Consider the following 25,177-nt stretch of genomic DNA (forward strand, 5'->3'; position numbering starts at 1 on the left):
ACTCAGCATGACCGATCACGAGGATACAGGGTGTGATAATCCGGTTAATATACCTGATCTAGTGGAAGATACTATGGTTGATTCATCTCACACACCTGGTGTAAGTGATGGACATGATGATAGAGCTCACACAATAGAGGAAGAGCCAGATGATGTGTCGAGAGTTGTTGCTCAACTAGAGGATACTCATAGTGAGCCTACACATTCCAATGCTACTCTAAATGATGATCAGAATGGTTCAATAAGTGTTCAGGAGCCAAGTGCTTCAAGCAGGACTGTATCTGATGAATATAACTATGTGGATGCTTAGAACATCACAAATAAGCATCACATGGTCACACGCAGCAAAACAGGAATTTTCAAACCTAAGGTTTATAATGCTTTGTTTAATGAGACTCCTCTGAATGTGCATGATGCTTTACAACATAAATATTGGCGTAATGCAGTAGAAATGGAGTTCAAGGCGTTAACTGATAATAACACGTGGAAGTTGGTTCCTCTGTCAGTTGATCGAAAGGCCATTGGGTGTAAGTGGTTGTTTCGCATTAAACACAACTCGGATGGTTCTGTTAATATATTCAAAGCAAGGCTTGTCGCAAAAGGGTACTCTCGAGTATCAGGATGCGACTTTGTTGACACCTTCAGTCATGTGGTGCGATTCTTCACGATAAATATGTTACTATAGGTTGCTGCTTCACGTGGATGGCAAGTCTATCAAGTAGATGTTAATAATGCTTTCCTCAAAGGCGATCAACAGGATGAGGTATTCATGATTCAACCAGAAGGGTTCGAACAGACTGTTGATCATGGAGAAAATCTAGTGTGCAAGCTTCAAAAGTCCCTTTATGGACTTAGACAAGCCCCTCGCAATTGGTATCAAAAACTTCAACAGTGCTTGTGTGACATGGGATTTCGACCTTCTAGAGCTGATAGCTCGTTATTCATTCGTGGCACAAAGCATGATATCACGTATGTTGTTGTGTATGTTGATGATATTCTTGTCACAGGGTCTTCTGAAAAATGTGTTAACGAGGTTAAGAAGCAGCTATATGACAGGTTCTCGTTAAAGGATCTCGGGCTTCTTCACTATTTTTTGGGCATTGAAGTTGTTAATGCAACAACTGAAATGTTTTTGAGTCAAAAAAAGTATGTGCAGGAACTGTTGACCAAGTTTAATGTTCATGCTAAACCAGTGGACACACCCTTATCTATTACACCCAAGTTGAGTTCAGAAAATGCAAGAGCTCCAGTTAATTCTCAACAGTATCGAAGTGCAGTTGGTGCACTATTGTATGTGTGTCACACTAGACCAAACATTACTTTTGCGGTTCATAAGGTAGCACAATTTATACAGTCCCCTTGTGAAGCTCATTGGATATGAGTTAAACGCATTCTACGTTACCTAAAAGGTACAATGGATTATGGATTATGGTTGAACAAGGGACAGGGGCAACTTCAAATCAAGGCCTTTACAGATACATATTGGGGCAGTGATCCCGATGATAGGCGATCGGTTTCCGGGTATTGTGTTTACCTAGGTAGTCATTTGTTGTCATGGAGTTCACGCAAGCAAAGGTCAGTGTCTCGATCAACAGCTGAGGCAGAATATAGAAGCCTTGCTGATACAACTGCTGAGGTTCTGTGGGTTAAAGCAGTTCTAGATGATATGAATGTTGAACTGTCTCAAGCTCCAGTTATATGGTGTGATAATACCAGCGCCGTAGCCATGGCTGCTAATCCAGTCTTGCATGCTAAAGTTAAACATGTGGATCTTGATGTTCATTTTGTCAGGGAGAATGTCATGGACCAACAATTAATAGTCAATTATGTTCCTGCAAATTGTCAAATTGCGGATGTTTTAACCAAGCCGTTAGTTACAACACGGTTTTAGGAGTTACGCCAAAAGCTTAATGTTTTCTCGCTGCAGAGGCTTCAGCTGCACAAGAATTAAGTTTTTTTTTACCTCAAGAAGTTGAAAAACGGGGTGAATGTTAAGAATTGAGCGTTACCAGCTGGAAGGGTTGCCAACTGGAGCCGTTAGCTGTTGGCTTTGCTAACTGTTTCTGGTAAATTGTTAGGCGGTTAAGCCAAATGTCCTTTGTTGGGTTAAACTATCAAGTGTTAATCCATGAAGGAGGCAATCAGCGTGGCTATATTAACAGGTCTTTTGACCAAGGGCTATGCATAGTTTTTAGCCTACATTATGTTTTCCTTCACTCCATTTCTGTTCTCTTTGTTTTCCCATGAGGTGTTCTTCTCAGTTTTAACAATGTCCCTTTTATAATAATTTTCTCTTGTTGGTTTAGTTGGAAAGTGGGGATGAGTTTCTGCAGTCTCTCGAGGATTCATACGATGCTGCATTGTGAACCTACCACTTTTCTTGGAAGCATGAGGGGGCCTCGAATCCGCTTCAATAAGTTAGGTTTGGTCTTATATCCAGGGTTTTAAATAGCGGTTCACCATCGCGATAGTGCTCGCGAAATAGCGGTAGTACTGCCTTCTGCTATACCCGCAATAATGTCCGCTACGGCCACAATCGTAGTAAACGCGACATGACCGAAAACGTGACCACGACCGCGATTTGAATCCCTGCTTATATCCCTCTTGCTTTACTTTGAACCTTGTGGCTTTTTAGGAATGAATTGTTATTTAACGATAAGAAAATGGACTGGTTGCAACTGGTTGGTCAAATCTCACCTTGCATCGTGGCTAAAAGCCAAATTTGAAGAATGTCAATTGTCTTGGCTGATCCTCTTTTGGCGAGGAATCCATGTCTTATTCTTAAGTCGAAATTTGCTCAAGTCAAATGGTTTTCCCCTCCTTACGGGTATGTCAAGCTAAATACGGATGGGATGGTTTCTTTTTGTGGTTCCAAATGCGGTGTGGGAGGGGGTTTGATGGACTCGGATGGGGTTATATTATGACAGTTTTAGAACCTTCTGATGTTTGCGCTTCAACTATAGTGAAGTTGTTTGCTGTGAAGAAAGGATTTGAGCTTTTCTAATGTCTGCAAATTTTGAGATACATTGGCTTATTATAGAATCTGACTGTAGAGCGGTAGTGGACTAGATCAATCAAAAGCTCGACCCTCCTGTAATCTGTTCCAGCTTGGTTTCGATTTTACTTGATTCAATTAAATTGTTTGGTGTCGTGGTCAGGTGGATCCCACGATGTCGCAACACAACTGCAGATGCTCTGGCTAAGTCGAGTATTAGGTAAGTGTGGGTGGGAGAGGAGTTCTAGTAGTTTTATTATTTTAAGTAGGAGTTTCTTGCTCCAGTTTAGGTTCTATGTGTTGTCCTCGGAATTTAGAGGCTATTTTGGTTGTAAGTTAAAGTGTATGTACATTTTCCATTATAATTAATATATTCTATATAAGATTAGAGGGACTTTTAACGAGGTCCCGTTACCTTTAGAAAAACATCATCAAACGTACCCCGTGATTCTAGGAAATAAGCCACACTATAAATCCAAGCAAATCATCAATTAAATTCAATAAATATTCAATAATCACAAATTTAAATAAAGAGAAAATGAACACAATAAATTTTAAAATATAACCTTTCAGAGAACCGATACCCAAAGATAAAAACCATTGAAGTCTTGAAGCCAACATTACACCAATTTCAGCCTCAAGATCAAATTCCTCTCCTTTTTCCAACTTAGCAGCGCCAGAAATATATCATCACTCAAAAGTCCATATAAATTGCTCACTAAATATTATAAATAAATAAGATAAATTTACATACTAAAATATGCAAACAAGCAACAACAACAACAAAACCCAATTCCCATATGTATGGGGTAAGGGGGAGGTAGGGTAGTAGGCTGCTCCCAACGCCAGGTTGAGAGTAGCTTCCGTGGAAGACCTCCGGCAGTCAGAAAATTAAAAATATAGATAAAATGCAGTGCATATATAAATAAATACATAGCTAAACAATATTCATATGCAGTCATTAAAATCATATGTGCGTCTGTAACGGGAATTAATCCCTGCATAATAATCCCTGCGAAAGAATCTCTGCATATAGACAGAAACATAAGACCCGGCTAAATTTAAAAGAGGAAACATGAAGAGAATGATACACAGAAGTCAACGATAGCAAGCGCAGTTCTAATCCTTCATAAATACCAATAACAGAAACATATAAAAAGTAGAAGTCATGGAAAATACTACAAAGACATTAAAAGAAGACAGAGATGATACACCCTATAGATGTGACCCACACTACTCGACTACCCTAGTCTTTAGCCTCCATATTTTCCTATCAGAGGTCATGTCTTCGGTAAGGGCTAAATCCCTCAAATCAGATCTCAAGCAGTCTTCCCACTTCCGCCTTGGTCGTCCTTTCCTTCTGGCACCGTCGACTGTAATCGATTCTACCCTCCTGAACGCATCCGACGGTAGTCGTCTAAGGACATGCCCAAACCACCGTAGTCTTCCCTCCCTCAATTTTTCGGAAACAGACACCACCCCCAAGGACATCCTAATAGCAGAGTTAGTCGTCATATCCCATAGAGTCCTACCACATGTCCATCGAAGCATCCTCATTTCTGCGGCCTCAATCCTCCTTACGTGATCCTTCTTGGTTGCCCAACATTCTGATCCATACAACAGTGCTGGTCTTATTGCCATTCTATAAAATTTTCCCTTAAGTTTTAGAGGCACCTTCTTGTCACACAGAACTCCAGTAGCGGCCCTCCACTTTAGCCATCCCGCCTTTATACGGTGTGTAACGTCATCATCGACACCCCCATCTTTATGTATCATAGACCCTAGATACTTGAAACAATCCTTTGAGGGGAGAACGTGTCCTTCTATGCATACTTCTACATCTTCATCGTTTTGGTTCCCATTGAAGTTTGAACATAAATACTCTGTCTTTTCAATATTGATCCTTAAACCTTTTTCTTCCAAAGCAGTCTTCCAGGTAGCCAGTCTACTATTCAACTCAGATTTTGTTTCAGCAACTAGGACAATATCGTCAGCGAAAAGCATACACCAAGGTACACCGTCTGGTGTCGCATAGTAGATGTCGTCCATAATCAAGGCGAAGATGTAAGGGCTAAGAGCCGACCCCTGGTGGAGTCCGATTTCCACCGGGAATGCCTCGGAGTCGCCAACTGTAGTCCTGACGTAAGTAGTAGATCTACAGTACATATCACGAATCGCCCGGATATAAGCAGTTGGGATCCGTCTCGTTTCCAAAGTCTTCCAGATCGTATCGCGGGGTACACTATCATAAGCCTTCTCAAGGTCAATGAACGCCATGTGAAGATCTCTAGACTTTTCCCTATATTTCTCCATAAGCCGTCGAAGTAGATGAATCGCCTCCGTGGTAGACCTGCCTGGCATAAAGCCAAATTGGTTTTCCGAAACCCTAGTAACTTGTCTCAACCTAGTCTCTATCACATTTTCCCATAGCTTCATGGTATGGCTGAGTAGTTTAATACCTCTGTAGTTACCACAATGTTGGGGATCTCCTTTATTTTTATAGATTGGTATCACCGTAGACTCTCTCCACTCCTCTGGCATCTTGGCAGTCTCTAAAATAATATTAAAAAGGTTGGTCAACCACTTAACTCCCTCTTCTCCTAGGGCCAACCACACAGTGATAGGAATTTGATCAGGACCGACAGCTTTGTCCCTTCCCATCTTTCTAAGGGCCATTTTGACTTCCTCAAACCCAATCCTACTTGTAGGGCAGTCATTGGTCGTAGTATGATAGTCGGCTAACCCATCAACGATACTATCTCTACATGGAGAGGCACCGTCATTAAATAAGCCAAAGAAGTAACTACCCCAAACCCTCTTAATATCGTGATCTTTCGCTAAAAGAACACCATTGTTGTCCTTAATAAACCTAATGTTACCTAGATCCTTTTTCCTAATCTCCCTAGATTTTGCAAGTCTGAAGATGCCATTTTGTCCTTCCTTGGTGTCTAATCTCTTGTACATTTTCTCGTATGCCTTATCCTTTGCTTTAGCTACCATTTTCTTGGCTTCCCGTTTTGCCTCCTGGTATCTTTGTTTAGCTCTCGACCTTTCTTCGTCGTCATTTCATTGTAGAAATCCTTGAAGCAAGTTTGTTTTGTCTTCACCTTAGTTTGGACTTCGTCGTTCCACCACCACGATTCTTTATGTTCCTTGGCCTTCCCCGTCGACAACCCAAGGGTGTTTTTGCCAACCTCTCTGATGGAATTTGCCATATTTTTCCATAACATATCTGCATTATTTGAGTTTGTAGTTTTAAAACTTGTATTAGACAAACCTTACTCCTAAAGTCATCAGATGTCGCTCCATGTAAGTTCTTCCAGAGGATCCTAGGTTTACCAAGTTTAGCCCTCCTATGAGTGCTCCTCCCGTGGGGTGCGCGGAACACCAGAACCAACAATTTGTGTTGTGATGCACATGCCTCTTCAGGGAAGACCTTACAGTCAATGCAAGCCCATCGTTCCCGATTTCTAATCAAGATGTAGTCGATTTGGGTACAATGTCCCCCGCTATGAAACGTAATCAAGTTCGCATCTCTCTTATTAAAGAATGAGTTAGTGATCACCAAATCGTGAGCAGTAGCAAAATCAAGCAACGTACGCCCCTCATCGTTCCTGCTACCATAACCAAAACCCCCATGAACACCGTCATACCCGTCGGTTGCACTGCCTATATGGCCATTGAAGTCTCCCCCTATGAAAACTCTTTGGTCCTCCGGAATGCTCCTAAGTATATCATCTAACTGATCCCAAAAGCAACGTTTCTCCCCCTCCCCTAGGCCAACGTGTGGGGCGTACACTGAAAGTACATTCACTACTTCCTCTTCTATAATAACCTTAATCATCATGATCCTATCCCGGTATATGCAAACAAGCAATACCCAAATAACAATTTCGAGTAAAAACTAAGAAAATAAGAAAAATCTAAAGAAAAAAAAGGAAAGGTTCTAAATGTTTAGGGTAAAACATATTTAGGGTAAAATAAAGAAGAATAATTGAATAAAACAGGATTCATCTTGGGCAACCTGCAACTGTCGAAGTTACTGCAAACCTTATCAGGTTACTATCATACAATAACAAGGTTTGAGCTTATGATTTAGAAATTTTACTTGACTACTTTTTTGTTTGTCATCCTTTTCCCATCCTATTAGTCCTCCTTTTTTAAAGGTGTGCATGGTAAATTTAGTGCATGTTTACACATCCCCTCCCTATTATACAGATTGTATGTATTACTTGATGCCAATGTAGTCAAGACCTCAAGGGGACAAGCACTCTAGGCATTAGGAGTCCTTTGTTGCTAGAGGTGCATAGAAAGAGCTTTCACACGAGTAATATGAGGAACACGTTTATAATTAAAAATATAAAATATATGTATAAGAAAAGAGACAACAGCTGTGGTGCCCAAAGAGGAGAAGAAAGTAGTAAACGGTAGAAACAGAAGAAAGAAAAGAGTAGAAAGCTTAGTAAATTTTTTTTTTTTGAAAGTAAAGCTGCCAACATTGAATTGTCTCTAAAACTCTGTTGAGGATGGAAATTGGTCTATATTCTCTCAAAACATTATGCATTTGACTTTTCAGCTTCCTTTGTTCATGTCTATGTGGTTTACCCACTTTTATTATATTTTGAGTAGAACATGCTTGAGACTGGCCTTATTGTTGGTGGATGGGATAAGTATGAGGGTGGTAAATATATGGAGTTCCTCCTGGTGGAACACTGATTGAGCAGCCTTTTGCTATCGGAGGTATTATATTCTTTTCATCTTTCAACTTAAGCATCCTCTCCTTCCATTAGGGAGTCCAGCTTGATGCCTGTTTACCTGTTTTGATTTTACAGCCTCATTAAATTAAATTACATGTATGCAATTATATGCATAGTTGGCATTTGTATGGCCTTTTTCTTTTGGCTAAGGTTCACCCACATATTGCTAAGACTGGTTTTCACTCTTTCCTTAGTTCAGCCTGAGAAATTGGAGCTGGAGGAGGTTCAATGCAGTCATTATAACCTTGAGAATTTTTGGCTAAATATACTCGTTCCCTTATGATGAGGAGTCGGTTGTAATATATGCAATGTCTTCTCCATAATTACTTAACAAATTACCAATGAAATAAGATTAACTTTTTTTTCTCCCCTCTAGTTATTAGTTTTTCAAAGTTGTACATCACCTAGTTCCTATAATGAACCTAAAATATTGGGAGTTTGGTTAAGAAAACAATGGGTGCCATTAGTAAGTGGTCACTACTTCTGCTGAAAAATAGTTATGATTTGGATTGACCTTTGTGCAGGATCTGGCTCCAGTTACTTGTATGGTTTTTTGATCAGGCATGGAAGGAAGGAACGACAAAGGATGAAGCTGAGGTACATTTTGTTTTAATCAAACTTGACAAAGGTTTTCTAATTCTTTTAACTGGTTCATGGATATTTTGTAAAAATACTTATTGGTTGGTTGACCATTAACTTTATTATGAATTGTTTTATGGAAATTCAATAGCAATTAGTGGTTAAGGCAGTTTCCCTTGCCATTGCTCGTGATGGTGCAAGTGGAGGTGTTGTTCGCACTGTGGTGGTAAGATATTTTGCGCTTCTAAACAAATGATTCTTGCATGTGTAATGTGAATTCTGTGGACAGATCTGACCTTATCTTGTTCTCTATCACTCAACAAGGAAGTGGGAAAGCCAAGCCTTAAATACCATTCTCAATAGTGTTTTCAATACTATGTGGGATTGAGCATTACCAACACTTGTTTCCAATACAATGTGATTATTCAGGAAACAATTAACAATCATGCACCTTAAAACAACTGAATCAACAACCAATTGCATTAGTATTATACGATTAAATATGTCATAATTAAATGTCAATCTACAATCAATCGCGATTATTGTAATTTTAAGCAAAACATTCAAAAATAATATCACTATTTAAGGCTCAATCTCACATAGTATTGGGAACAAGTGTTGGTAATGCTCAATCTCACATAGTATTGGAAACACTATTGGGAATGGTATTTAAGGTTTGGCTTTCCCACTTCCTTGTTGAGTGATAGAGAACAAGGGGGACTCTCGCGCGCCGCCACCGCCGCCGTCTCGTCTCGTGGTCGTAGAATAAATCGCAACGCGAACTTGGACTATCGCAATGCGAATATGTAAATCGCAATGCGATAGTCGAAGTTCGCGTTGAGAATCTGGAAACTGATTTGCGATACCGGAGATCGCGTTGCGAATTATCGATCGCATTGCGATTTAGTTGGTTATTTTGGCAAATCCAAAAAAAATGATTAAAATCGTATATTATAAGGCATTTTTTATCACTGAGGTTATTTTCTCTTAATATATATATATATATTCTGTGTACATTTAAATTTATAAATCTATTCATGTTTAAATATATTTTATATAAAATGGAATTATTTTTAAGATTTAATTTATTAATGGTGGACCAATTTTCATAATTTTCTTTCCATGAATCCGAGAGTCATGTAGATGTGTGATGAAACGTGGAACGCATTTTGTGTTGTAATTTATATCCAATGATAAAAAGGTTTGGTTTTTCTGCATTATTTTTGTTCATTATCTTCGAATATATGTTTAATAATTATTTACAACTTTATTTTTACATTTAAATAACAATAATCGATATCAATAACTAATTGATCTAGGAAGACGAGACATTAGATTCCTTAAACAAAGGTTAGGAGTTTGAATCTTGACGATTATGAATGTAATAAATTAGATTGAGAGTATCGTCTTTGGTTTTGCAATCCTTGAATCGGATTGATCGATAAATAAATCGGATCCGGATTGTGGGCTATCTAAGTTTTGTTTAGGCATGTAAATGAACTGAACGTTCAACGAACCGTTCATGAACCGTGCGGCTGGAAGTTCGTTTATGTGCGTTTATTTATTAAATGAACGAACATGAACAAGATTTTGTGTTCGTTTAATTAAATGAACGAACATGAACATAGGTCTCGTTCGTTCATTTACGTTCGTGAACGTTCGGTTATGTTCGTTCGGTTATGTTCGTTTATGTTCGTTCGGTTATGTTCGTTTATGTTCATTCATTTATGTTTAACCCAATATTCTTAAATCAATTTTGGTAACCAATTTGTAAGTATCTTAAAAATATTAATTAATCTGATATTCTAATGAACAATTTATGTTCCTATATTCATTTTCCCCCTTTTTCCCAAACCCTAGTGTTCACTGTAGAGTAGAGACGATCGCTGGAAGCTTCAAAACAAGTTATATTATAGTGCAATATGAAGTTTTACAGGTCTGTTTTCATCTCTTTCTTTGTTTTATTTGGCTTAATAGTTGATATGTAAAGTTATTGTGGGTATCTTCACATCTAAAACTCAAGAAAACATTATACTTCTTTCTAGAAATAGATGGGAAGATAAATGTAATAATCGGAAGTATATGAGCATCAGTAAGAGAAAAGTATATAGAATTTGCCATAAAACAAAACAAAGGTTTCTATGCAATTTCTGAAAAAGAGTGTAATAGCAAAAGTAATGGGTTTTCCAAGAAGAACCCTTTAATAAGTAGAAAATACATTTTGACAATGAACTTTTGTTTTTATAATTCTTGTGTGACCTTTAGTTGTAGAGTAGACTTTAGGTATGTTAAAATTTTGAATGGTGGTTTAGCAATAATATTAGTTACAATATGTAGCATCGAAGGGATTTCGGATCTATGTTATTGCCTTGTAGTCCAATTTGTACCGTTCGAAATCTTTATGCTGTTAAATTTTCTACTCTGCCAACGGAAATGACCATTATTAACAAACCTCACTAAAGTCTGACATTGATGTCACAAAACTTTTAGCTAGCGAATTTATTAGAATAACGTAGTGGAAAATGATTGTTCATATGTAATCATGGACCACTAAGATAAATGTTATAGCGTTAAATTAAAGTCGTGTGAATCATTTAATATCTTTAAAAGATCGATCGAAATATTTGATATCTTCAAACATTTCATCACTGCTAATCAGCTCTTACGCTATTTATCACTGTAGATTTGGTTGATTTGCATTGTCGACTATTTTTCATGAAAGAACAATGGAAGGTAGGGTCTCCAACGTTTATGTTCGTGTTCATTTATGTTCGTGTTCGTTTATGTTCGTGTTTGTTTATGTTCGTTTATTTATTAAATGAACGAACATGAACAAGTTATATTCCTTAATAAACGAACATGAACAAAAAATATTTTGTTCGTTTATGTTCGTATTCGTTTATGTTCATTTTTTTATTAAATGAACGAACATGAACATAACTACGTTCGTGTGCGTTCGGTTCGTTTACAGGCCTAGTTTTGTTTTTAGTGTTGGGCTGTCGTGGATGGGTTTGGGTTTCATTGTACTGTTGTAGATATATGAAGTAAGTGCTGCTGGCAATCTGCCGATTGGCAATCGACAGGTTGAGATTGAGGAAAGGGAAACGCATGTACTAAATATCGGAATTGGAATCGGAATCGGAATCGGAAGTGAAGGAAAATGAGCCAAGCGGCGGCGCACAACGTATTCGTATACGGAAGCCTATTAGCAGATGATGTTGTCCGTGTCCTCTTGAACCGAGTCCCCCCTTCCTCCGTTGCTGTTCTGAATAACTTGTAATTATACATATTCTCGTCTCATCTGCTTCATCCACACGAAATCCAATAATCTACGGCTGCTGCCTTTTCTTTTAATTTTACTTCCAATTCTCAATTTGTGCAGCCACAGATTTAGCATTAAAGGGCGTGTTTATCCGGCGATTGTCCCTGTCCAAAACAGCCATGTTACCGGAAGGGTGTCCCGTCATCCTTATACTCATTCATATTATATACTCTACCCTTGTGTCTTTCTAACTTCATCGGTGGTCTAGCAGGTATTGTTGGGATTAACGGATCCTGAATTGCTTATTTTGGATGAATTTGAGGATGTTGAGTACCAAAGAACTAGCGTTGAGGTCTCTTTGCAGGTAAATGAAGTCCTAATCCCGTCTACTATTCATTATATTAGCATACTAGTTTAGTGAGTCTAACCCAGTCTATCTCAATCGCTTCTAATTTTCTGTTGTTCACCTTCCTTTTGGCTTGGCTTGGCTTGTATTGAAAATTGATTCTTCAAGATGTTAAAATATATTACCAAATCAAACACACTGTTCATCGAAATTAGTAATACTTATGTTATGATTAGAAGTTATATGCTCTGTTATTCCATTATGCAGGAAAACTCTGATAAATTACAAGCTCACGCCTATGTCTGGAGCAACACGAGTGATCCCAACTTGTACGGAGAATGGGATTTTGAGGTATTTTCAATTTTCTTTTTGGCTGCAATTTCGACTCCACAGATGGGTGCCGTGGGATTTGTGATTTCAAATGATTCAAATTCTATACGGTCTGGCCAACAATAAATTTAGAAACAAAAAAGTGAAATAATACAAAAAGGTCCATAATCCTTCTCTGTTCCTTCCGTTCTGCTATGTTAATTAACTAAAAGGGTTAACTTTACATTTCTCAAATTGCATCATGCTTACTTTGTTTTTGGAATTGTTTTATTCATACTGCTTGGTACTTCTTTGAGCACCTGTTTCTTCCCTAAAACACCAGCATTTTTACTTTTGCGCAAGTCAGCACTCATTTCCTGTCATTCATATATGATAACATTACCTAACCAGATCCAATCTATTTGGGATTTTTGTTTTATCATGTCAGTTTTATAACTTTTCAAGGGATAGCGTTTCATTGATAAGATGACCCATCTTGATGTTACTGCAGAAAACTGTAAAATTCTTTGGAAAAATTAAATGAAAAATACTCCAGTGTAGCAATTGCCTTAAAAGGACAAGTAACAAGAGCTGAATAGTAGAGACTGAAATTGAGTGAAGAAATATTATCATGATGAGGAACATGGGATCTAAAACTGTGTGTGTGTCTGTATTGTGCACTGGATTCATTGTTTTTTATTGTATATTTGTATGCGTTAAACAGGAATGGAAACAATTGCACAAGGAAAGCTTTACCAAGATGACCATGGGATTTATGGAAGAACTAGAGCTGCCTGATGCAAAGCCAAGAGTGGCTGAAAATTGTGGAAACGATATTACATAATTTCTTAACAAAATAGGGCAGTCGATTGTCGATGATTGATGTTGGTTAGCAGTTTGTTTTGCTATTTGCCTAGACTGAATAAAATCGCAGCATGTATGGCATTGCTAACGATTTATACGGTAATTGTATCACCATCATGATGTTCATTTTGATTGCAAACAGGGATGGATCGAGGGGGACTGACGACATTCCCTTTGCAAATTCTTATATAATTTAGATATTTTCTTTATATTTTCTATTGATTATCTTTTTTCGTCTCCTAAAATTTAACATCACATGTTTAGAATTCACACATGCCATTCCCTTTGCGATAACTTGGTCATGGCTCACCAACAGCCATTATGATTCCTAAGCACACAACATCAGAAGCACCATAGACGACTGTCATCGCGGCAACAACATTCAGTTTGTGCCACCCCAGTAGCTGCACTTGCACATTAGGTTAAATTACTTGGAACACAAAACTTTCATTTTTAGTATGTGTAATGTAAGAAATACAAAAATTACATACTATTGTCCATCCATTTCCTGTTTTAATTTATAAATAAATCCTTATACAAATATTACAGGTTGATGCGTGTGGATATAAAAGTTAGTGATAAAAAAGAAGAAACCAGAAAACAGGGTAGTAGCACAATTAAAATTAATTAATCAGTGGTCTGCTAACATCACGAGCGCCTGATAACCCCTCGGGCACCGGCACATTCAGCTCCGAACAAACTAGCTCTATTATCTTTGAAGTGACGCCCCCAAATGACATTTTGTTCACGGTCACAGCCATAGCAAACCGGTTCCTTACATCACAAAAACCTGTCGATCCCCCCATTCCTGAGTGCCCAAACCCGGTATATGACCCATCCCCATCTTTGGATTTAAACCTCCTAAATCCTAGTCCAAATGCCCCATCTCCGAAACACAAATTCCCATATTCCCCTACTCCCATGAATGCCTCATGAGCCCTAGGGTTTGAAAATATCTTGCTCTTCTTGCTTTCAGAACCTACCCCCCTCTCTCTATCTGCAATGCCCTCTCTTGTACCCCTGCTACTTTGCTATACTTCTCTACATCGTCTTGGTCATCATTATCCTCCTCAATCCTGGCATAACTTCTTTGCTTACTATCATTACTTTCATCTACCTTAACCTTTTGCTTTTCATTGATCTTTTTCGAAGGAAATTTGGGGACATGGGGATGGCTTCCGAGTGGTGGATTCGAAACAGAGGAATGTGGTGGTGGTACCATACCACCATCAGCCAAGGCTGCATAATAGCGCGCAAGTGCACGGGCTGAGCAATGTCCATTAGCAGCAGGTATGATAGCACGACGGATATTGAGCATATTAAATAAAGCAGGCAAGAATTCTGCAAATTCACCAATGTTGTTCAGTTGGAAAGTCGATGGCAGCTCAGGTCGATTCTGCATTTCGGAGAGCTGCTTCAAATCATCCGTATCTAGCATCAGTGTAGCAAGTCGAGATTCCACACCTGGATGTTAGCACATAAAGAAGGCATCAAATACTAATTTGAGAAAGATGAAGAGGACCTGCACAAGCCATAAATATAGAGCCATTTCTACATAATGAATCAAGAATACAAAGACAGGAGATTAAATTACCAGGAGGAATTCCAACATATAGCTCGCCTTCAATTTTGAGAGGATGAATGAAAGCCTCTTCAAGAATCTCCTGGAATTTCTTCCCGGATGCATGCTGTTTCACCCAAGCAAATAAATTAAAACCAGGTTATATGAGTGAGTTAGCTAGCCTACAATTTGAAGTCAATCAGAATGTTAGGAAGAAAAATGTCATAATGATAAGAACGAGTAATCAAGTAGGAAGCATGAAATGTGTTACTGGAAAAGACGTTTTTTAATAGCTAGGTGAGAAAAAGATATCAAAGAAAACAAACGTCCTAAAACAAATTCAACAAAGAGAGTTGTGAGAAAACACACCTCCTATCAAAATTAACATCTCCAAGCTAGTCAAACTTCACGGGAAAAATATTTATCAAAAGTTTTGAGCTTTCCTCCAAGGGAAGGAATAAGAATTTCAGGATATCTTCATTGGAATTCGAACAATACAATGATTCGACTTGATTGAAAGCTTAGGTGTGAATAATGAACCCTCATGACTACCAACTCCATTAGTTCTATAATCTCTTATTTTACTCGGACTATGGTGTGAATGGCGAATATGGGTATGTTCAACTTTTTCTCAGGTTTTATTAGGGTAATATTGTGTTAGCAATATTGGAGATGAAAGAAAAGGGTACTTCCCAAATAGGTATCATAATGGAATTAAATGAAATACTCATTCTAGGGATATGGTTAAAATCTTAATGTTCAACCAAGCATATAGGAAAGGGAAGGTAATTTTCACTTGTGTCTCAAATTTTACTATTAGTACCTTTTACTTTCTTTTTTGTCACATCTCAAATGCATTGAGGTACAGTGACATAATTGAATGAGTGAGCATGAGAAAATACCTCGATTATTCCACCACATAGCCAGCCAAAAGAAAGATAATGATACAACTGCTGCTTCCCTGGTTCAGTCTCAGGTACTGATGTTTCCATCCGTTTCAAACATTCATCCCACTCAGTCATCAGCAAAGGATTTTCTGCTCTAAGGTTAGCCAATGCATTATGCAAACCAGATGTATGGTTTAGTATATGATGAACCTGACAGGAAAAACTCAAGGAATTAGTGTATATTGAAATACACATTCCAATTTCCAAATAATGTCCAAATAATGTTTATCCAAAATAATAGGCTTTTATGCACAGAATTATAACCTTTATGTGCTCCTTTCCATTTCTTCTGAATTCTGGCCAAATATTTGCAACATTTTCTTCAAGTTTGAGTTTTCTGCAAGACAAGGTGCCATTTGTTAGAGACTATAAAAGAATTCCATAACTTGATTATTTTCAAAGATATCTTCTCTGGAAAAAGTTGCATGTTTGCAATTTAAACCACTTATTCCCACATATGAATTTTTTGCAGGCATTCTAATTTCTGGATTTTACAGGATAGTGCATCTAAAGACATTTTTAACATTAAACTTTACCCGTTGTCTACCAGCCAGTGTAACATTCCTGCAGCTATACCCTTTGTCGCAGAAAACACAGAAAAAAGTGTATCAGGCTGAACTGGGCGAGGATCATATCTTCCAAGCACTCCAGCAGCAGTATCAATAATAACCTCCCCGTCTTTGTATGCACATACCTTGAGATAGAAATTGAAAATATTATAAGAATCAGCAGAAGATCATATGCTTTTAAACTAAAGCCTGACCAATATGATTGTAGATTAGCAGTTAAAATACCAAAATCATTCCTAATTTTATAATGAAACAACAAGTATGATGTCCACTATTGCAAGGTATACTACACAAAAATTGCCCTTATTTCTTTCTTTTATCAAATCTATAATGTCCATCCAAGAAGAAATTCTAATAGATTCTAAGATTGCATTTGGTAACTAGGATTTAAAAGAAGGAATTTGGATTTCAAATTTAGTATAAATTCACGATAAAGCAGTGTAAAAATGATCTTCATGATTATTGCAAAGTCATGGATTTATTAAATGCCTATCAGAATTTGTGAATTGAAATTCATTTTATTATATTCTTTCAAAAAATTATAAACATATTTAATCTCACGTTGATGTTAGCAAAAATAGCATAAATACATTAAGAAAACAACTTAATCCCAAATGCTTTCCAAGAAAAATACTCACATTGCAGTGGGGTTAAACCTATACACTAGATATATCAACATATTTTGGGACCAAAGAATACAGCACGTTCAAGTCCTATAAATATACTTATGAAGGTTTAAATGGTCCGACTACACTGCATGAAATTGAAGTACTAGGGGATTGCAAATGCCTATAAACAGTCTCAATTATTGAAGCTATTTCAAGACACAAAGGACTGGACTGAAAAAATCACTACATAAGGAGAAAGAGTGGAAAAGAAGAGTGAAGCTCCTCAGACACGTTAGTGAAGTGAAGGCATATAATGATAGGCCAGACATCACGCTTGATTATTAATTACAGCAATGGTCCGATAAAGGAAGCCATCTAAAATATTAAGAAAACGAAAAACAAAGATTGTCATGTCATCAAACCATAGTCTAATAACAGATAGTGGTGCAGACCTGGATCCCAAGTATTTTATCATTATTTCCCAACTCAACTAAGAGTTGTCTCAGCTTGGCTTCTACATCAGAATGTACCGGTGTGTTGTAGATCCACTGTACATTTGTCGATGGTCCTCTATTAATGTTTCTGACAATGTAATCACACTCAATATGAGATTTTTTTTTCATAAAACTTGACCTTATAAATTTTAAGATAGACTCACCCTTGAAGAACAGATTCAGCAAATGGTCTCATCATGTCTAAATATACTATCCGGACATTCATAGTGGATGAGAGCCCTGAATTTAAGTAAAATAAGCGATAAATTATCAAAGTGCACAATCATTTAATACAAGGTGAATCATGAATGTAGGAATTTAGTTTACAGACCTCTCAGAAGATTTAAAACCCGTGCAAAGATTACAATATCACCCGGAAACGCATCAACCTAAAAATAAAACATAGTTAGTTAATGATGGATTAAATAATTAATGAAAATGCCAAAGGAATAATAGTACTAGATGTAATGGACTTACAGCACTAGCACCGAAAGAAAAGGAAGAAATAAACTTACCGGGTTGAAGCGTTTCACTTCTTTAGGGTTGAGCTGCATCTTTTCCTGCATAGCCTTCATGTTTTTTTCTCTTTGCTCGTTCAAGGATTTCAAATTTTGCTTCATGCAAAAAGATTTAGCATGAGATGAACTTGAAGAAGTTGACAAACAATTTCAAAGGCAAGTAGTGGATACTTACCTGAGCTTCATTTGCTGGTGTAGAACTACGGAAGAATACATTTGTTATCTCCATAACCTGCTCAGGCATATCTAGGCGCAACTTGAGGCCCATTTCTGACATGGCAGACAAAAGAGCCACATGGTCACCCTGCGACAAAGAGTGATGTATTATTTCATAATTGAGACTAGAATAATAGAAATGTCAAAACAGAACAGTGAACGATATCTGACATAAATATTCTCCTTGCAAAGATGAATTTGGAGAACTATATTATATTTGAAGGTCTAGAGTTGTCGAGACCAGTAAAAAATGATATATATGAATAGGTGAGAACATAATCGTCACATTTAAAGTCCAAAGAAAAGAAACGAGTTAAATGAATAGTGGTACAACAGGAATTAGATGACTGTTTAATGGTAAATCAAAGGAGGACAAAATAAGATAAAACTACAACTCAAGGAAAAATATTGAGCCATCGGTTATCTCTATAATGATCTAAATTTCAGATAATCAAGAGCTATAGGAAAAAATTACAAAAATATACATATAACAAACAGACAAACCTCGGCAGAAGCCAAAAACATCTTTGCTAGTGCTTGCTTAATAGAGCTTGATAGTTTTTTTGTAAGTCCGAAATCAAGTAAAATTGGACGATGAGGAGCTTCCTTGCTTACAAGGAAATTTCCTGCAAATAAGTTACAAGAAATATTACTTCAAAAGGGGGGGAAATCATAAGCAGCATCACGAGGATCAGAAATAAACCAGGTGAATAACTTTAACAGAGATTAAACCACAGAAGATACATGGATGGATAGATAAATATAGATAGACTTGTGATAGGTAAGTAGATTCTAAACAACACATCATAGAACCAGGATGTAGATAGCCATTAACAATCCATCAATGTAATTGGCAAGAAAAGAGAGAGGAAGTGATACCAGGATGGGGATCACCATTAAAAAACCCATCAACATATATTTGGTGGGATATGCACGAGTTATTTCTTCAACAATCTTTTTTTGTCAACACCAAAAGCTTCCAAAGATGCAGAGTCATTCAGACGAATTCCATCCATGTACTCTAAGATGAGAACATTTTTGGTTGACTGTCATTAAAACCAACATGATCAGAGAGTAAGCTATTATGAACTGAAATGAAAACGTATACCCACAAAGAAGGAATAATCTTTGCATGCTGATCAGATAAATGGTAAAGCCACAAGTAGACAAATTCTTCCTCACGTGGAGATTTCACCAAGCAAAAGCTAGAATTTTCACACACTATTAATTTCTCTGCCACATTCCAAGAAGAACCGGGCAATATAAAGAGAAGTACATTCAAAGAAAAGTGAGGGTGCTAATACCATTCTTGTTTAAAAACAAATCATAAAAACACAGATTTGAAAGCCTCGTAGTTTGTTTTGTATAAAAAAACACCTCCATATCTATATCTGACATTAGTTCATTTTTGTTTTGGTTATATGAAATTAATGTAGAATTTCTAGTTGTAAGCTTTGCTTTTCCAGTTTTTCAAATCATCTAGGTGTTTCTTTGACCTTCAAAGAGGTAACAATTTAAGGAGTCATTAGTTTAAAGGGATTTTCATATGTATTGATCTTACACTTTAATTCCACATGGTCACAAAAATCAAAATTATTTCCACTGCTAGATCTTCATACACTCCAGTGCTACCTCTCTTTAATTTACAGGACAAATCACGATACCAAAAGAATAATATTTCTGGGTGTTAAAATGACAGAAACTCTAGCAGTTCATAACTATCTCGGATCGCAAGCACTCTGGAACATACTAGAACAGTATTCACATTCAAAGGTTAGCACAGAATATACCTGAATAACATCTGGAATCAAACGTCCACACGGTTGGAAGAGTAGCTCTCACCAGGAAACATTTTGCAGCCAAGATTTCTAGACACGATTCTAGTATTCTCTAGAAAGACGAATGCAATAACAACAATGATAGGAAGAAAGAAATTCAGTAATAAATTGAAATTTGTCCTAGAATATATTCGCATGACTTGAAAGAAGGAATTATGGGAAAGCAGACAATTCATAAAACCAGACTTGTCCATCTTTCTCTTTTTGACCTCGATATTTTTATGGCCCAAATCCAGTATTAGTATATAACTTAATGAGTTGTTCCATTGTCATGATCCCAGTTGGTTGGATGCCTGACCACTTCATGGTCAAACAATACATTTAGATCTCCACAAAACCAACCAGCCACCAGCAACCAATACTATTATGTTCGTGCCAAGAAACTTCCATTTGTCACTGGTTTTCAACCATAACCAGCATTATTACCACAATTTCATTTTCCAGTTCATGTACCAATTTGCCACCGACTGAGCAATTTCCAATGCCATTTTAAAGTCGAACATCACTGTTACCTACTGTCACGGAACACAATATCAAAGCAGCCATCACCAGTACAACCGGCATTACCACTTTTTCCCAACAAAATAGAAGAGAAAATCCCTCTTTTCCCAACTAAATAAATCAGCTATAGGATAAAACCATGTTAAATGGTGCATACCAGCTTCATGATTGAAATCAAGCTCTTTTGGGGCTTCTTTGCACCATTCATCTATCATTGGATTGAAGTCATATTGTGGTTCTGCCCAAGCTATCCACTCTACAATTGATTTTGCATTCTTTAAGTCCTGAAAGACAAAAGCATGTCTAACAATCATATAATGACAACAACTCTACTTCACACACCATCGTCTAAAATGCCTAAGCATAAAAACCTCCAATATGATTGCTCTGATGCCCTCATGCTGAACTTTAACCACCACCTCTTGCCCATTGATTAGTTTTGCTCGATGGACTTGTGCAATCTGCATAGAATAAAAGATGTCCTCATTTGTCAATAAGATAGTGAAGGAAATTAATTTAATTTCCTTTCAAAGAACAAAAAACACAAGTACAGTCTTCCTTACTGATGCTGTTGCCAAAGGTTCTTCCACAAAATCAGCAAAGAGATCGTCCATGGTCTTGCCAAACTCCTTTTGTATAGTCCGACAAACCTGTGCAAATAGAAAATTATAAAAAGCATCCAGTCAATAAATGCATGTGGAAGGACTGATAGGAAGACAAACAAAAACAATCATATATAAACTCCCCACCAAACAATAGATATGTATAGAATCAATTGAAAGTTACACATAAATACATTTCAACTTCATTATTCTTCATGTCACTCCTCTGAGACTTTATCCACGTCTTAGTAGGATTTTCTTACAATTCATTTATTGAAGCCTTTGGAGATCACCTATGAACCAAGCTACCTTTTGTACGGGCTTTTTATGGAATTCTAGATCAAAATCTTAAATTAAATCCAAAAAAAAAAAATCTTTGCCAATGTTCTGGTCTGCAGGAAACCATAACAGTCTTTATCCTTCTTATTCTTCCCTGAACCAAAGAGGTTAATGTCTTTTATGAATTAAAAATACTCCCAATTTGACGTAAATTGAATTTCAGAAATAAAATTTTGCTGACAGTTGCATAATAATTTCTTTAAATAATTTACAAACATGGCATTTACTCAAAACAAAATGGAAAATGGATGAATGTGGCAAAAGCACTAGGAAACTGTTGATAAAGGTAATCGGCAAAAAGATGAATAAACGTTGATAAAGGTAATTGGCAAAAAGATGAATGAAAAAAAAAATTCAGTCATATTTTCACAGAGGTAAGTACATACCGTTTTATACAAGTAGTTAGGGTAAGTATTCTAATAGAAATAAAACTATTTATTAGTAATCCTTATCTATCTAACATTCTAAGAGTTAGAATTATGTTAGACTTCTAACTATACAGCTATCGCATAACTTACAGAAACCTAGTTATATCCAGACATGATGGCATATACGCACACTGAAAACAACCTGGCAATAACATCCAGTCATTACACTGCACATGGAGACTAAAATCCAATTACGCAGGACTGCAGGACAACTTCCATATCTTGGGTTGGCAAACCATGGTATTACTTGTCATCAGTCATTGTCATAAGATACTTTGTAAAACTTTGTAATACTTTGATACATAAACTACAAAGTGAGATCACATGATGATAACAACCTCAAAACCAGATCAGTTGAGCAGATAGGCAATGGAAGAGAACTTCTAAACTACTAAATCTCATCTTCCTTGTTCATAATCAGAGTGAGAAAATTGGGTAATAAATTGATCTCCGAGCATCAAAATATAGAGCTATTACCTCTTTTAAGGGACGAGGAGGAAGAGAATCCTGTAATTGCTTGAGGAGGGATATATATGCTTCAGGAAGCACATCAGCACGTGTGGATAAGTATTGCCCAAGTTTCACCCATAAGCCTTCCAACTTTATTATCAACTGAGAACACGCTTAGCATTGCGCTCGTGAGCCTTTTCCCATAAAGCAGCTCTTTTTGATTTGTTAGTCCATTTCTCTCTTCGTTGCACAGCCTTCAGCAAAAGGAGAATGCGGTTGAATTAGATTGTCCAAGCATTAACTCAGAGTAGAAGTGAGAATCATGAAATTTTACCTTATAATCCAAGTAGATTATCAAAGCAACTGTGAATACTCTCACGCGTCTTCTATAAATATTTCCCCACCCCATCAGACAAGGAGCAAAATGAGGCCAATATAATGAAGTTCGCGAATTTCTGGGGAAGAAAATGAATGATCAGATTGTACTACAGTTCACAATTCGATGAAGGAACACCAGCATGAGCACTCATAAGTGGGTAGTTAAACAAAAGCTTGAACCACTAAGAGTTATGTAAATAGGATATGAACTTAAATGGATGCCATTTATCAACAAAATAACAGAGTAGGAGTAAAATGAAGAATTTTATCAACATCTATGGTACAACTACTTAAACTAGACTTTTCTGTTTTCTTGATTTCTTCATCTTCTACTCACTCACAGTTACACCCAGATGCATTTAAACTATCTACTGAAGATTGAATTTATGAACACAATCCACATCTTTTGCTCTTTCAATAATACTTATACCTATACTGTTATATTTTGTGCTCTTTCTGGAAGAATGGATCATTGAAATCTAATTAGATACATGGAAAAAATGGCTTATTAAATAACTGCAAAATTAATGCTTGAGATACAGTAGTTGGGACTCGGGCAACAAAGCAGATAACCACTGTCATTAATCAGTCTTCTCTACTATCCTTGGACACGAAATTACCAGTGACAATCACGGAGGAAAAGAAATGAAAATCCATTTCGACAATTTCTTAGCAAATTCACACACAACAACTAACTATTGGAGTTCCCTACACCAAAGGGTGAACAAATGAACACGCTCGGATTGAAATTACAATAAATTGAATAAATAAACAATTCACAACAATAAGAACCCAGACAAATACGTTCATGTACGTGCGTGTATAATATATATTTACTTACTGAAACGGAATTCAGAAACAGGACAGTTTTGGGAAGAGAAACCCGGGCAGCGTACGCAACAGCACTGATAGTAATACTTAAGCAGAGAAACCAAGAAACACCAACAAAATCCCTGCGAATATGATTGATACAATAGTAATTATATCGCTAGCCGTTTTGGCATCAGAATCTCCATCTGCGTTTCCTTCTCAACAGCCGCGGGCACAGACTTATTTTTCTCTCTTTTATTTTTAATTCACTAGTCAATTAATTAAAAATACCCCACACAAGACCAACCAAAGCGAAGGAGATTGACCACGTCATCAGCTAAATTTCAAAGACGACGACCACTCATTTGTCGTAGCGTTCAAACCGATCATAGCAAGGAATCTCAGGGAAGGCTATAGCCGTTGGATGAGAAATGGCGGAATCCAATCCGTTAAGTTGGTTCAACGGCGGGCCAGACTATTACTTTTCTAATTTCCCTCCCCATGCCTCACCTCAAAACTTATCAATTTGCTAGGAATTCATTACTCATTTAACAAAATTCTCGACTTCTTTTGCTACAAGTCCTTGTCTTCCTTTTCTTTGGTATAAAGGTTACGGTGGTTCAACGGCGTGCCTAATCCGACTTTTCTCGTTACTCCTCCCACCAAGCATCACCTCGCCATTCACAATTGCTTTGGAAACACTTCATTCCAACAAAATTTTCCAATTTTTTTTTTTTTTTTACTTTTTCTTTGGTATAAAAATCCAAAATATATTTCCACAATATATTCTTTTATTCAATTCACACTAAATATTCTTTAGATTACTTAATGACGCGTATATCATGTTTAATGAAATATTTCTTTACGTTGGTAATAATTAAAATAAATATGTTACAATTTATATTAAAAATAGGGTAAAGTATAGTAATGGTCACTAAACTTTTCTAAAACTTTCATTTAGGTCCCCCAACTTTTAAAACTTACAATATAATTCTCCAACATTTAGTTCGTTTGCAATATGGTCCCCAACGTAACCTGACGTTTGATGTCGTTACACTACCGTTAGTACGTTTGCAATATGGTCACTGAACTTTTCAGGCGCTTGCATTTAGGTCCCCCAACATTTAAAACTTGCAACACATTCCTCAATTTTATTCTAAACCCCAAATTCCTTTTAGATCTCGAATTTCCTTTTTCGTTTCTCTCTTCTCATTTCCAACGTAACTTTTCAGTCGGGATGCATGGGAAATTCTAATCTAACTTTGAATTATGTGGAGGTGTTGACTTGAATAAAGGTCCATTGAGAGAAGACCAGACCAAGGGACTATCGGGATCATCACGATTCAAGGTGTAATGTTATATACATGTTATCTCAAGTGAAGCATAGATATTCGATGAAATGATTGTGAGAAAAAAATGGGGTTAGAAATGAAGAGTTGACAAATACTACTAAGATGAACTAAGTATCATTGTTGAAAGTCACCAACAAACATGGAATTATTTTGTATAAATGGCATATAATTTCTTCGTTTAATCCTTGTGGTTAAAGATTTTCCAACAGATGATCAAATATAATGAAATCTCAAACAACACATTCACCTCTTAGTCTCTATAGAGTGTATTGTACCGATTATTATTTCATTTTTTCTAGGGTAAAGTATACAAATGGTCCCCGACTATAGGGTATTGCTTTATTAAGTTCATCGACTGTTAAAAGTTACAAAATGACCATTCGACTATAGAGTGTTGCTTTGTTAAGTACCTTGACTATTAAAAGTTACAAATGGTCACCTAAATATTCATTAT

The 25,177-nt window shown here is 36.8% G+C and overlaps 1 protein-coding gene and 2 pseudogenes across 1 annotated transcript; 2 read left to right on the forward strand and 1 right to left on the reverse strand.

Annotated features, from left to right (window-relative positions):
* The first annotated feature begins 7,438 nt into the window (after positions 1-7,438).
* Positions 7,439-8,627, forward strand: LOC120150287 (annotated as a pseudogene).
* Positions 8,628-11,391: 2,764 nt separating this feature from the next.
* On the forward strand, positions 11,392-13,276 carry LOC120150280 (AIG2-like protein D). Its single transcript, XM_039162974.1, has 5 exons — positions 11,392-11,607; positions 11,714-11,786; positions 11,865-11,957; positions 12,207-12,290; positions 12,973-13,276. Exons 1-5 carry the CDS (start codon positions 11,492-11,494, stop codon positions 13,090-13,092), a joined length of 486 nt encoding a protein of 161 aa, XP_039018905.1. The 5' UTR covers positions 11,392-11,491; the 3' UTR covers positions 13,093-13,276.
* Positions 13,277-13,587: 311 nt separating this feature from the next.
* LOC120150270 lies at positions 13,588-23,595 on the reverse strand (annotated as a pseudogene).
* Between the last annotated feature and the right edge of the window lie 1,582 nt (positions 23,596-25,177).

The sequence above is a fragment of the Hibiscus syriacus genome, unplaced genomic scaffold (genome assembly GCF_006381635.1).
Source record: "Hibiscus syriacus cultivar Baekdansim isolate YM2019G1 unplaced genomic scaffold, ASM638163v2 tig00002793_pilon, whole genome shotgun sequence".
Taxonomy (NCBI): Eukaryota; Viridiplantae; Streptophyta; class Magnoliopsida; order Malvales; family Malvaceae; genus Hibiscus; species Hibiscus syriacus.